Genomic DNA, 13680 nt, shown 5'->3' on the forward strand with positions numbered 1-13680 from the left:
ATCTAGTTGTACACTTATTTTGTTGCTGAAGATCTTATACTGTTTTGATTTGCTCAAGACCCTTTAAATGAAATTCAGGTGGCATTCTCTCCCCCGGTGACCGTAAAAAAAAAAGAGATTGTCTTCTACTTCTGATGTATCTCTGATCCCAGCATCACTTGCTTTGCTGCTCTATCCCGAACTCCATCTCTCTCAATCCGTATCCTCGTTTGTCTGTATCGTGGATTGGATTGGATTTGCAGTAGCACTTGATGCTGTTGAGTTGATCTGGCATCAATCGGAGAGTTGCTAACATGTATCTTGATCAGCCCTTTTTCTTTGTTTTTGTTGCTGTTGACATCTTATTTGCCCTCATCATCACCCAACTGATGTAGCCGTGCCACACGATTTTCACGCATCCCATGCTCGGCGAGCATCTTGGATCCGTTCACACTTCACTCTCCCTTTTCCTTTGTCGGTATCAGCATCACGACACGCTACTCCTCCTCCCGGCCCATCCTTTTTTAATCAAACCTGGCTTTATTAGGAAGCTTAACAAGGATACAAATGATCAAGATGCTGGGTTGCCAGCTTAAGCACTCCCTCTGCTCACGGTACTAACAAGCTTGAGCTAACTCTACTAATTGATTTTCACAAAACTCTACTAACCAGTTTGCCGTGGCTGCGACCCCGCCAGCACCTACCGAAACCCCACACAACGTAGGTGCGTCTCCGGCGGAGTAGACGGAAGCTCGATGACCAAAGCTTGCAGCTCCCGCTCCGCGAGCCGCCTCGCCCGCGCGGCAGCCGCCGCAGGCCACCGCCCCTGTGCGGCCGTTGCCGACACCGCCGCAGGCCATCGCCTGCGCGCGGTCGCTGTGGACCGCCGCCGACGTCGCAGGCAACCTCGCCCCCGTGCTGCTGCTGCAGGCCACACGCCCGCGCGTGGCCTTCGCCGCCGCGGGCAACTCGCCCTTGCCCAACTCAGCCCAAATCCGGGCTAGAGCAGCCCGAATCGGAGGATTCCGCCACCGCCGCGCCCTCCTAGCTCCCGCACGGGCATCCGGTGGGCCAGCTCCGACGACATCGAGATGGGAGGGGGAAGGAGAAGGGGTGGCAGCGCTAGGGTTTCCGATGGGGAACGATGGCTTGGGGGAGAGGGAGGGAAGATGCGCGGGAGGAGGCCTCGCCGCCACCGTCCTTGCGCCCGCGTGGGCTTCCGGCGGTGCGCTCCGGTGGCGGCGAGATGGAGGAACGGGGGCGGAGGAGCTGAGGGGCGCGCGGCGGTGGTCCACCTGGGTCGCCCTGTGGGGATGACGCGCTCGAAAGGGAGGGAAGGACGAACCTGAATCAAGAGCTGAGCTAGCCCCGGGGGTGCAACACCACCGACGGAGCCGGGCTCAGCGAGCCATGGGATACCGGACTCCTCGTCATCGCGCGCCCGGACTACGCATCACATCGCGCGGACGGTCTCGGGGCCTCCACTCTCCAGCCGGTGGGACTCCAAAATCATGCGACTCTCATGACTCCGACCCATACCCCGGCACGACTACAAGCAGCACTGCAGCAGTGTTCCGATTGGGCTGTGACCTCTGGCCTGTACTCCATACGAGCATAGCGCAATGATCACTTGATCAGTGATCGGCGTGGGGAGTGCCCACTGGGGGAGAGGAGATCGCGTTGTTTGATCGGTCAGTGGCATCGATCGGGTCCGGGCTGTAGCAGCAGCACGCAGCCTCCAAATAATTCCCCATGGGCCGCCGCTGGCCTCTGGCCGTGGCCTTTTCGTGCCAACTAGATCCAGTTCACGTGCCGGGAGAGAACGAGAGGATCCCGCCGGTGCCGGCGACTGTTTGGGTCGCGGATACGAGAGATCTGGAGGCTTTTCTTTTTCTCTTTACGAGGACAACAAAAGATGGAGGCGGACGAATTGGCCGCTCGATGCCCTCATGGAGTGGATCCTGTTGATCCGGAGAGGAATATTGTGCTATGTCCCAGTAGGGCCCGCTGCTGTAATCAGTGACCCTAATTCTGGAGCTGCGATTAGTGGTAGGTTTGTACTGACGCGCGTGTACAAATTTGTTCCCGTGCTTCGGTTTCTCCGCATGCTTTAGTTTGGTTTGTTGTGCGTAAGAGTTTTGTAGCCGCGTGATTTCGTGTTTAGTGAATTGACAGGCACGTTTTGTAGAATACTGTATTTTTATGTGTACAATAATTAATAAGGTGACTGGGAGTGTCTTCTTTTCGCCGCCTTTTGTAGTGTACTGCCGCTGTCTTTTCGAGGGGTATTTTTTTCTCCCTGTCGGTGAGAGGAATTTGCGGGTACATTGACGTCTCATCTGCTAGCCCAGCCACCGGCGCATCGATAAAAGCCACGAGGAAAGGATTCCCATTAGCTCAGCGACCGTCTACGATAGTGAAATGGTAGTTGGGCTTCTATTATGCAACGGGGGATATTTTAAAGCAATCTACTCCCTCCGTTCCAAATTATAATCCCTCCGTTTTAAATTATAAGTCATTCTAACTTTTTTTTAAGTCAAACATTTATGTTTGACCAAAATTATAGAGAATATCATAAAAGTTTATGACACCGAATAGATATACTATGAAAAATATTTAATGAAGAAACTAATGATACCTATTTGATATCATAAATGTTAGCACTTTATTGTATAATTTGGTCAAACTTGAGATGCTTTGACTCTCCAAGAAAGTTGGAATGACTTATAATTTGGAACGGAGGGAGTATTTTATTATTCTGAATAATCTACCTTTTCTTCACTTGACTTTATGTATCATATTTTGGCTCGTTTTACTTCTGCAATCTAGTTATATATTCGGGTTGCCATTACATGGGATTGCTTCACAGTTTACTGGACATATCTTATGTAGTGTCGCCATCAGAAAAGCTTCCTTTTGCATTATAATAATGGCGGGTCATGTTTGGGTCTTATGCTTTCTTTGCTACCGACGGGGAATTTTACCTGAACAGGCTAATTTGCTGATTCCAGAATCCAGGCATAGTAATGGCAACCAAGAGGCCAGTTTGATACCATATTTCGTTTCCAATTTTTTTCCTGAGGACCCAAAAGAAGCTGAAAAGAAACCCTGAATCATGTCTAGTCAAATCAATCAACTAGCATTAGCACAGAAACAATAGTCCCTTTGAAAAAGAAGAACCAGTGGCAAGGGAGAGTTGTTAATTCTGAACCACAAAAACTATATACAGTAAAAAACCACGGAATCCGTCAGTACTGTACCATTCAGGCATTGAAAGAGATAAGCGACCCTTTTTCTTCTACTCATTAGACAATTGAGTACAAGCCCATAATGGAGAAGCAGTATATAGGGCTCTTTCGTAGGGGCATTATTTTTCTCCGGCGCTGTTCCAGTGCGTGCACGCTGGCCACATTCGTATCCTCCCGTCGGCGCAAACAGTCCCCCAAGAGTAATTAACGTGGCTCCAGGACGACACGCTCACGCGCACCAGTACATTGACATTTGACTCGCATGTCTTACTGTTCTCTTGACCACTCGGGTTTCCGGTCGTCTGGACAGCATCGCTGCCCGCGGCACCGTACTGTCCTCGAGCTTTCACTGCGATACTATACGCTTTTACCGCCCGGATTCCGATGCCAGTTCAGCGTGCACGGTCTTCTTCAGTTCTTGCTCCAGGCTCCGGGAGTCCGAGACTCCGAGTCCTCTTGAGCATGTTGCAACTAGTTAATGCACATTCCGGGATGAATCAATTGGGATTTTAGTAATGCAATGTAATCAGGGTTTGTTTAGCCACGAATGCCGGCTCGTCCGGCGTGCAGAGCTGGTTCCCCGGGGGACAGAGATGGACGGCACCGGCGCATGTTATGGCCGGAGCACGTTGCCCGGATGAAAACGACGGTGTTTATGCAGCGGCCATGTTCGATGCTTAATACTCCAATCAAATGCAGTACCTGCTCTGCTCTGCCGTGGAAGCTTCTGCGGTCTTTGCTGCCGAGGCTTCCTTCCTTCAGAGCCCAGATTTTCACACGTGAAGTTACTGAATCCTTTTCCATCCCGCATAATAAATGTTCTGAAACCTCAATCAGTTCAGTTCTCTGGAACATTGATGCAGCAGGAACTAACTAAAAATGGTTACCAGGCAGGCTGGGAAGTGTCTGGCAAAAGGCTGGGGGTTTTCTTGTGAAATCACCTGGCACTTTTGGCCTTTTACACTTGCCGCGGTTCACAAGAGACACCGGCGTACAACTCTGTAAAAGCGAGGAGGCCAGGAGGGGGGATTGGACAATGGAGAAAGAAAGAGTGGAAAAGAAGCAAGCAGGTGGTGTCTTTTTCCGCGGTCACCCTCTGTCTGCTCGCTCGGCCAGCGGTGGTTAGAGGGGGCAACAGCTGCAGGCTCAAGCAAAGCGTGCTCGTTAACCATGCCACACAGTGTGATCTTATTCCCTCCCTCCCTCTCTCTCTCTCTCTCTGGTAAAGCACTGATACTGGTATTAGTCTAGTGCTTCAACTGGCTCCAAGCCCTGCCTTTCTCCTGGCTTTACACTTCACCCCTCAATCACTGTCTCTCCCTCACTCTCTTCAGCCAGATAATTCGAGATCCGTACACGAAATCACACACATACACCCGGCTTAGCTGTTCATGACGCCAATGCTGGTGATCAGATTCTATTCCCCTTCCCCCTAGCTACCACCACGGCTGCCCAGTGCGGTGCTGTTGCTCACAGCGACCAACACCGACGCACCGACTACTTCTTCTTCCCTCCCAACCTTGCGCCGACGCCGCCCACCATCCCCGTTTGGAGTCACAGAGAGCGGCGAAGCGGCTGTAGCAATGCTGGGAGGCAGGCCGAAGTAAGCATCGACCTCTCTGGTTCCATGCGGGAATTCTCTGTTTTGGTTGCAGATCCTGGTAGGTTGCGTGGTTTTGTTCTTGATCTGAGCAGAAATTTCGCTTCTTTGGACGCAGATCTGCGGCGGCCGAAGCCAAGAGCGGCAAGGTCACGCCGCCGACGCCCAAGGGGGGCAGGGCGAGCAAGCCGGCCTCCGCCAAGCCGGCAAATGGCACCCCGCCGCAAGCGCCGCGCGCAGCCGATAGGTCCCCCAGGTCGGGGGACAAGCCGCCGTCGGGCGACCGCCGCACGCCCAAGGTCTTCGACCGGCTCAGCACTCCCCCGGCCGAGGTACACGTTTCTTGATCCTTCGGTGTCGTGTGATCTTGGTTTGCTTTTGAGGTATTGGATTGTGACTGATTTCCGTTGGAATGGCTGCAGAAGCAAAGCAGCGCCATGAAGCTGTCCCAGGAGCTGCAGGCTCAGCTCGCCGCGGTCCAGGAGGAGCTCGTGAAGGCCAAGGAGCAGCTTGTGGAGAAGGAGAAGGAGAAGGGCAAGGTCCTTGAGGAACTGGAGGATGCCAAGCGGCTGGCCGACGAGGCCAATGCCAACCTGATGGTCGCGCTTGCCGCTCGGAAGAAGGCGGAGGAGGCCTCCGAGACCGAGATGTTTCGGGCAGTCGAGCTGGAGCAGACGAGCATCGAGTCGATGCAGAAGAAGGAGGAGGAGCTGCAGAGGAAGCTGGAGAGCATGCGGAGCCAGCAGGAGTCTGACGCTGCAGCACTGCGGTCGACCGTGGAACAGCTCGAGAAGGCGAGGTATGAGCTGGCTGATGCGATCGATGCCAAGAACTTGGCGCTCAACCAGGTGGATGATGCGACCCGGCTTAGTGAAGTGAATGCTCACAAGGTGGAGCTCCTCAATGCAGAGGTTACTCGCCTGAAAGAATTGCTTGACACTGAGCTGGAGAGCAAGGAGAAAGAAGGTGCTAAGCAGATCATGAGGCTCGAGGCAGAGGTCTCGGCATTGAAGATTGAGCTCCAGAAAGCAAAGGATGCTGAAGAGAAGGTAGCTGAATTAGAAGATGTGATTGAAGGGCTTAGAGTTGATGTCGCCAATGCTACAAAGGCCAGGACCGAGGCAGAGGAGCAGGCTGATGAATGGAAACAAAAGGCTGAAATACTGGAAATTAAATTGGAGGCAGCCAACCAGTCTTACATGTTGAAGGTCGATTCCTTGAATTCAGTGATGAAAGAATTGGATGAAGCAAGCACCTTGCTTACCGAGAAAGAATGTGAACTTTCTGACCTTCAGAACAAGCTGCAAGCCTTGGAAGATGAGGTAGCTAGGCAGAATGAAGATATTAACGCGTCAGATGAGCGTCTTGATGTTGCAGAGAAAGAAGCGATTGAATTGAGGGAAGAGATCAATGAGCTCCAGTCGAAGCTCCAAGCACTGGAAGAAGAGAAGATGGATGCTATCAACAATGAGAACAATGCAAGTTCACAAATGGAGTCAATATGTGAAGAGAAGGACAAGCTGGCTCAGGAACTAGAAGCTAGCAAAGATGAATATGAGAAAGTTAAGAAGGCTATGGAAGATCTAGCCTCAGCATTGCATGAAATGTCCGGTGAAGCAAGAGAGGCACGGGAAAGGTACCTCAACAAACAAGAAGAGATTGAGCGAGCCAAGGCACAAATAGAGGAGCTCAACATTAATCTCAAGAACACCCAGGAGAACTATGAGGTTATGCTTGATGAAGCAAACTACGAGAGAGTCTGCTTGAAGAAGACGGTGGAGCGAATGGAAGCAGAAGCAAAGAACACATCTGAGGAATGGCAATCCAAAGAGGTCAGCTTTATGAGCTCCATCAAGAAGTCTGAAGAAGAAATTAGTGCAATGAGAGTTGAGATGGATAAGGCAACAGAGACGGCGAGGGACTGGGAGAACAGAAATGCTGAATTGGAGGAGAAGCTGAAGGAGCTGGAAGCTCAGGTGGAGGAAGCTAACAGAGCCAAGGATGAAGCAAAAGCTGAAGCACTGGAGTGGAAAGAGAAGCTATTGGACAAAGAGAATGAACTGCAGAACATAAAACAGGAGAATGATGAGCTGCAGGTCAAAGAATTGACCGCCTCCGAGAAACTCAAGGAGCTTTCTTCCATGGTTGGCAATGCAAAAGATAGAGTGTTAAATGGCACGGGTCCGAAAGACGAGAATGAAAAGGGAAATACCAAGGAAGACGATCCTGTGGTGGTAGTTGCGAAGATGTGGGAGAACAGCAAGGTTACCGACTACGACTTGTCTACCGAGAAGGAGAAAGATGGCGAATCAGAACTTGATCTGGAGTCCAACAAGGGAGATGCTGCCTCGGACTGCCACAGGCTGTCCACAGACACCAGGATGAACAACAACACGAAGCTGATCAAGCAGCAGCAACCGAAGAAGCCTTTGATGAAGAAATTCGGTGGTTTGCTGAAGAAGAGAAGCCAGCATTAGAACAAACTGTACCATCCCAAAGAAACAAAATATCAATGTATGCTATGGATGACTATTTCTCTAGCTTCACCTTCGCTTTGGTCCTGCAGAGTTGGGAGTAAACATAATAGTGTAAGAAGTTTTCAGAAGAGAACAGAAGGGTGATGTATTTTCTTCCCTTTTTTCTGTCTAATTCCTTATATCGTGTATGTTTGAGGAGCATTCATACTCTAGTTCATGTATTTGTTGGCCTGCTGGGGTAATGTTAATGTAAAGGGATGTGAAGTTTCGATTCATTTGTTCTCCAACATAGTTCACAGTATTGCTGAGTGTAAAATATCTGAAGCAGAACCAAGACGGAGTTGCACTTCCTCTGTTCTTGATGTCTCCAGTGCGAAGGTCTGTGAACAGTGGATGCAAATGTACTTGAGTTAGTATTTATTATGTTGGCGTCGTATCCTCCTGACCTCCTGAATGGAAGGTAAGTACAAACCGGCAATCCGGCACCACTGCATATGCATAAATGGCAGTCAAGGGCCTCACATGTATGATGCCGTGAAATTCATGTGGTGTTTGATACCACCCGCTAAAGTTTAGCACCTATCACATCGGATGTTTGATACTAATTAGGAGTATTAAACATAGGTTAGCTACAAAATTAATTGTACAGATAGAGTCTAATTCACGAGATGAATCTATTAAGCTTAATTAGTTCATGATTTGACAATGTGGTGCTACAGTAACCATTTGCTAATGATGGATTAATTAGGCTTAATAGATTCGTCTCGCGAATTAGCTCAGGGGTTCTGCAATTAGTTTTATAATTAGCTCATGTTTAATCCTCTTAATTAACATCCAAACATGACACTGCTAAAGTTTAGCAGCTAGTTTTTAAACACCCCCTCATAAGCCGTTTTTACTCTTTGTCCTGAGCCGCATTGGTGGATACTGAATTCCAGGTTGTTCGGTGCCTTCCGGAACTCTGAATTTCGCCATTGGCACATGCAGGGGACGATCAACACGGCCGAGAGGGTGGGAGAACATGTGCGGGTGGGGTTTATTTCCGGTGGCAACATGTGGGTCTCTGACACATCCGCTCCGGAGAAAGAAGCTGTGGGGTTGAACGCTCATGCGTGGCATGTCTCGGATTAGCGTTCTTGGAGGGCCAGCGTCTTAAGAAAACAATCTGGCCCTCGGCCCCATTCCCCACGACTTGTGTTGCGACATGATCAGTCTCCCTAAATGAGACGATCACGGATCATCCCTGTAGTCAATGCCAGGGGGGAAGAACACTGCGTCGGCCAGAGAGACTAAATGTGGCTTGGGCCTGACCAGCGAACCCCGGCGCCATCGCGTTCTTCCAGCCTGAATGTGCAGAGGTAGCAGGGCACAGGAACATTACTCCCCCGACGCTAATGTGACAGCGAATCGGCACCGGGCAGGGATAGGTACCGCCACCGGCTACGATGGACGAGGACGCCGCGAAGCCAAGAATGGTCGCAGGTCGCGCACGCACGTGTGAGAGTAAAGAATTCGCCAGGCGAAATGCTCGTTGCGCAATCAGCATACGCGAGGACCGGACCCTCCCACATGCTGTGACCCTGGGACAGGAGGATCATAGTAAGGAATCACCGTCCCCGCAACCGCAAGGAAGCGGCAGGTGGCCGCCTCCGCCTGGCCTGGAGAGTGGAGACAGCTCGGGCACCGACGTGCGGTGCGGCGCCGGGCAGGCGGGTGCGGCGTGCGGGAGGTGCGCGCGCACCGGACGGACGGGCACCTCCACCTTCCAACGGAATCCCAGCACGGCGCTGCGGGAGAAAGCTGCCACCGGGCACCGGCAGTGGTTTTGGCGCGGCCGTGCGCCGCCGCCCGCCATCGCGCGGCTGGGACGGGCAGGCGGTTTATTGTGTTGGGTTTCTGTTGCGGAAACGGGCTGCGCCGTTGTTGCGGACGTGCGACAGTACCTGGGCCACTTTGGCCCAATAAGCCCAATATAAAGGCTGGGGCCCATGAAAGGTGGAGCCTCTCCTCCTCCTTCCTTCTTCTTTGGTAGTGACTACTACTTACTTTTTCACGGGCCCAAACCTTTTGTTGGGCTTAGAAGGCCAAAGTCGAGTGGAGCTTTCGTCGTGGAGGAAGAAGCCCGACGGTCACGACTGCTGAGCAGAGCTAGCCGACACGTCAACGTGCAAATCGTGGACCAGACAGCCAGAAACTACCATGAACGAATCCTTCATACACACCTGTGGCTTTGCTCGGTCGTACGACACAGCCACGCCAAGCCCGACGCACGGTCATGCATGAGCCACAAACGTAGCCTCCTCCCCTGCTATAGGATTGCAACATGGACGCCCCGTCAGCAGCTTTGCAGCGCCAACAACCCTCTGCCGAACATGTGGTCGTCCACCGAATCATAACACCCATCGTCCACGCCATTGCACGGCTCAAGAGGTCCCAACAAAGACACATATTTTTTTTAAACGAACCAATAGGAGAGCAACCTGTTATATTAAAAAGATATAAAAATAATGCCTCCCTCCGAATATCTATGAATGATCACGTATGAATGAAAATAAGCAAAGTGAAAGATCGAGAATGACAGGCCATTTGCATCTCGTACCGGATCCGGACAAACACCACATCTCCACAGATCACACGCAACGCACTGAAGGAAAGATTTCACAGGTACGGCAAACGCAGCAGATGTTCAGGAATCACCGAATCAGCTGTATTGATTGAATCTGGTCAACGTGTGCAAGATACAATCAGTGAATCTGAAACCTTCCATCTAAACAATGTTAAACACAACAAACGAAAAGCAGTCTGTTCCGATGTCCGTTTCGCTCGCAAGATTCACGATGAGGCGACCATGATATTGGGATATCCCTTTTGCAATGTTAGCACAAAAGTTTTTCGAGAAGTGGAGACAGACTGGGACCCTCGCCATGTTCGTGGCCAGCGACAGGCTCCATTTGGTTCGAAGTCATGGAGCCACCACCAGACGATGAGTTTCAAGTATCTACAGGAGAGGAGGACTTGGGTGGCGTGCAAGTGATCAGTTGGTGGTGCTAGCTGCCAAGTCTGCTGGTGCTTTGCCTTGCGTCTCGTTCTTGCCCAGCAATGTTGGCGTCACCGAAACAAGCCCGATCAGGAACAGCACCGCAATCGACTTCGGATCGTATAGGTCGTTCAACGATCTCAGGTCGCTCAAAGCAATTCCAGCCTGGAATTCATCAGAAAATAAAAGTTAGGACAACTGATTAGCGCACATGAGGAGTGCAGTGTAGGAATTGTTGCGACATGTAAATACGGAAATACTGTACCTTGACAGTCACATAGGCAGCTGGGATGAGGCCAGTGGCTGTCGCTAAGAAGAAGATATGGTAGGGCACATCCACTATAGGTGAAGCAAAATTGATGAAAGTATTGGGCAGTGTTGGAGTGAGTCTCAGGAAAAGCATGTAATTAAGCAGCTTCTCTCTTCTCTTTGCAACCTGAAAAGAAGTAAATAACATCAGCTACTCCCTTCGGTTGTGTGCATTTACATTGTAACTTCTGCAATGACTTAATATAAACAATGGAGTGACAACAGACTCTTATAAGAATATCAAATCAAAGAAGTACCAATGCCATTGGCAGAAAATTAAGCATAAGACAGCATGCGATTTTTGAGCACTATCATAACTAAATGTCAACTAACAATGCATGCAGGTCCTGGCGTCCTGTCCTGCTGTTACCTGCTTTTGGAAAAACATGAGCTTGTCCGGCCACAACGAGGAGACCAGTGGTTTGCCGACCAGCTTGGACAGGAAGTAGCAGGAAGAAGCACCGGCAGTGGCAGCAAAGATCACCAGGGCCAGGCCACCGAGCTGCCCAAAGAGGGCCCCAGCAAGCAAGGACATGAAAATAGTCCCTGGGATCATGAACGTCTGCATGAAGATGTACACAGCGCAGTAGCCCACCAGCACCTGGATGGTGTAGTCACTGGTGTAGCCCTCCAGATGGTCGCTGCAAGGTAGGTCTTCAACAGTAAGAAACATTGGAATCGGAACATCCGTACATCCTACAACATCTTCGGAATACTCTGAGGTCAAACCGAGTAAAAATACTGAGTTGCAGATGATAACTCCATGAAACAAAGTTGGACTTTAAAATATTCTCCTATTTACTGATAACTGATAAAAAAAATGCAAACAAGGCTGTACTGTACACTCGATGCTGAACTTACAAACATCTGCAACTCAGTATTTGTTAACTTTACAAGTGATGACACTGAACGAGTACTCACGTGTGTACACAAAATTACAACGTGTGCTGTTATCTAACAGTATATAAAAACTGAACAAAAACACATCTCACGAAACACGCTCTGAGAGCTCCCAGGTCCAAAACGTACGACAGTTACAGCTGGACAGAAAGCTAACATCGATAAGAAAGGATTATGTACTCCACCGACTCCGAAAACTACGGGATTAATTACTTTCTTCAATGAATTTAGAGGACCACAGGCAGAAAAGTGCATGAACCTAACATCCTTGGATTTGGATAACCATGTCACAAGTTCATGTTCTACTTACACTGTATTGCTAAACATTTAATTGACTACATCAACATGACAAAGCGTCAAGAGCATAGCGCAACTACAATACTCTTGCAAGTTCCTAGTCTAGCTAATTTCCAATCAATATTTGCAGACTGCTGCTTCATCGCCCACCTGCAAACATGGATTATTTTTGCAGCACAAAAAGGAAATTCGTTCAACAGAACCACTGAATTCTTGTTCAAACTTCCAATCAAAGAAAGACCCATCTCACATTCCCACGTCCGCAAAAATCCACATAATCTACCGCAGAACACAGCAAAGAGCCAGTTATACTACCAACGAAGCAGAACTGAATAATTTTGACCCAAATCTTAGAATGCAATCCAACAAAAGGACAGCTTGAAAATAATACTGTCATGAAAAAGCAAAGACAAGTAGGATGTTTATTGACCAAAAAACAATGAGCTTATATAATCGCAGATTTGAATTAGAACCACAAAGACGGGATTTATCCCCTTGTTAACCTCTAAACTACAAAACAACAAAAAGAGAGAGAAAAGATTGACTTGTTGCACGGAATTAGAACAGCTACGAACGGAGAGGATTGGATTACGTGAGGACTCGGAGCTCCTGGAGGTTGTGGGGCAGCTTGAGGAAGCTGTAGTCGGAGTGGGGCATGGAGACGTAGACGCCCGCCAGCGCCGCGGCGAAGACGGCGGCCACGGCGGCGAGCAGCGCCGCCTCCCACACCGGGAACTTGTCCTCCTTCGCCATCTCGTCCTCTTCCTCCTCCCCTCTTCCACCTGCAAACTCTTCCGCGGGTTGGCCGTTTGGGCGAGGTCGTGAGCGTGCGGGGAACGAGACGAGAGGAGAAGAGGAAAAACAAAGGGGAGGGTCCAATGGAGAGCGCCGTGCCTTCTATTGGACTTCGGTTACGCTGCTCTTCTTTCCTGTCTGATCGCTTTTAGGAAACGGAAAGATGTTGGAATATTCCCTCCACCTGTTTTTATGATTTTTTTTTACACGGAGTTTCTCTGTTCTTTGGCAGAATTTGGTATGCTTCAACAGTTGGGTTTTCCAAAGTGTGGTTTTGCTGTTTGTATGACACCATGATGCATCTCCCTTCTCTTTCTCCTTGTAGGACTGAAATTTAATTGAGGTATTAACTATTCTTTTGGATTTTGAAGTTCTTCGTCCGATCCGGCCTGATGTAGCCTGGCCTGTGTTTATCTCCTTTTATTTTGTTTTTAAGGCATTGTTTGAGAGAATTTTAGTTTCTTTTTTTGGGAGATGCTATGTTTCAGGCGTCTGAAATTGAATATTTATTTAGGCAACAAAATTAGAATAACAAACAAATGTTCTAAGCAATAAGATGGAAATGTTCCACACAATATAAAAAGCTTCCAGCTTCATGGTTTAATAAATGTTCTAGCAATACAAATTATTTGTTCTTGAATAATGTGACGAAAGAAAAGCAACATCTAAAATACTCGTTAATCACAATCCAACCCATGCGTTGATGCAACAGTTGAAATACTTCGCATGAACAAGATTGATATTTCAGCCACTTGAAAGTATAGGAAATAGGAGGTGTGTTAATTTTTTAGGAGAGAAAATAACTCATCTTGAGGAAGTGAGCTTTAGCTCGGTGGAATGCGTGAACGTGTATCTCACCCTACACCATCTACTTTTTTTTTTATCATTTTCTAGTTCAAATCCTTGATCGAGTTTTTTAATTAAAAACCCCTCATTACTGACAGTTGGACCTTCTTTTACCTAGTACAAATAACGGTTTCCTAGAGGCAGGCTCCAAAGCTCGAAGTGTTTTACCTAGGGAGCTTGAGCATGCCCTTA

The 13680-nt window shown here is 49.1% G+C and overlaps 2 protein-coding genes and 1 long non-coding RNA gene across 3 annotated transcripts; 1 reads left to right on the top strand and 2 right to left on the bottom strand.

Moving 5' to 3' along the window:
- Positions 1-62: 62 nt before the first annotated feature.
- Positions 63-1997, bottom strand: LOC140223133 (uncharacterized). Its single transcript, XR_011898574.1, has 2 exons — positions 649-1997; positions 63-530 (listed from the first exon to the last, which is right to left on the bottom strand). It is a non-coding gene; the product is annotated as an uncharacterized lncRNA (long non-coding RNA).
- A 2338-nt stretch (positions 1998-4335) lies between these two features.
- On the top strand, positions 4336-7579 carry LOC117833818 (uncharacterized). Its single transcript, XM_034713420.2, has 3 exons — positions 4336-4830; positions 4946-5159; positions 5250-7579. The coding sequence occupies exons 1-3, from the start codon at positions 4811-4813 to the stop codon at positions 7302-7304; spliced, it is 2289 nt and encodes a 762-aa protein (XP_034569311.1). The 5' UTR covers positions 4336-4810; the 3' UTR covers positions 7305-7579.
- A 2410-nt stretch (positions 7580-9989) lies between these two features.
- Positions 9990-12764, bottom strand: LOC117841541 (uncharacterized membrane protein At4g09580). The gene is made up of 4 exons (XM_034721943.2): positions 12440-12764; positions 11021-11291; positions 10607-10777; positions 9990-10506 (listed from the first exon to the last, which is right to left on the bottom strand). Exons 1-4 carry the CDS (start codon positions 12598-12600, stop codon positions 10339-10341), a joined length of 771 nt encoding a protein of 256 aa, XP_034577834.1. The 5' UTR covers positions 12601-12764; the 3' UTR covers positions 9990-10338.
- Between the last annotated feature and the right edge of the window lie 916 nt (positions 12765-13680).

This window comes from Setaria viridis, chromosome 1 (assembly GCF_005286985.2).
Source record: "Setaria viridis chromosome 1, Setaria_viridis_v4.0, whole genome shotgun sequence".
In the NCBI taxonomy this organism is placed as follows: domain Eukaryota; kingdom Viridiplantae; phylum Streptophyta; class Magnoliopsida; order Poales; family Poaceae; genus Setaria; species Setaria viridis.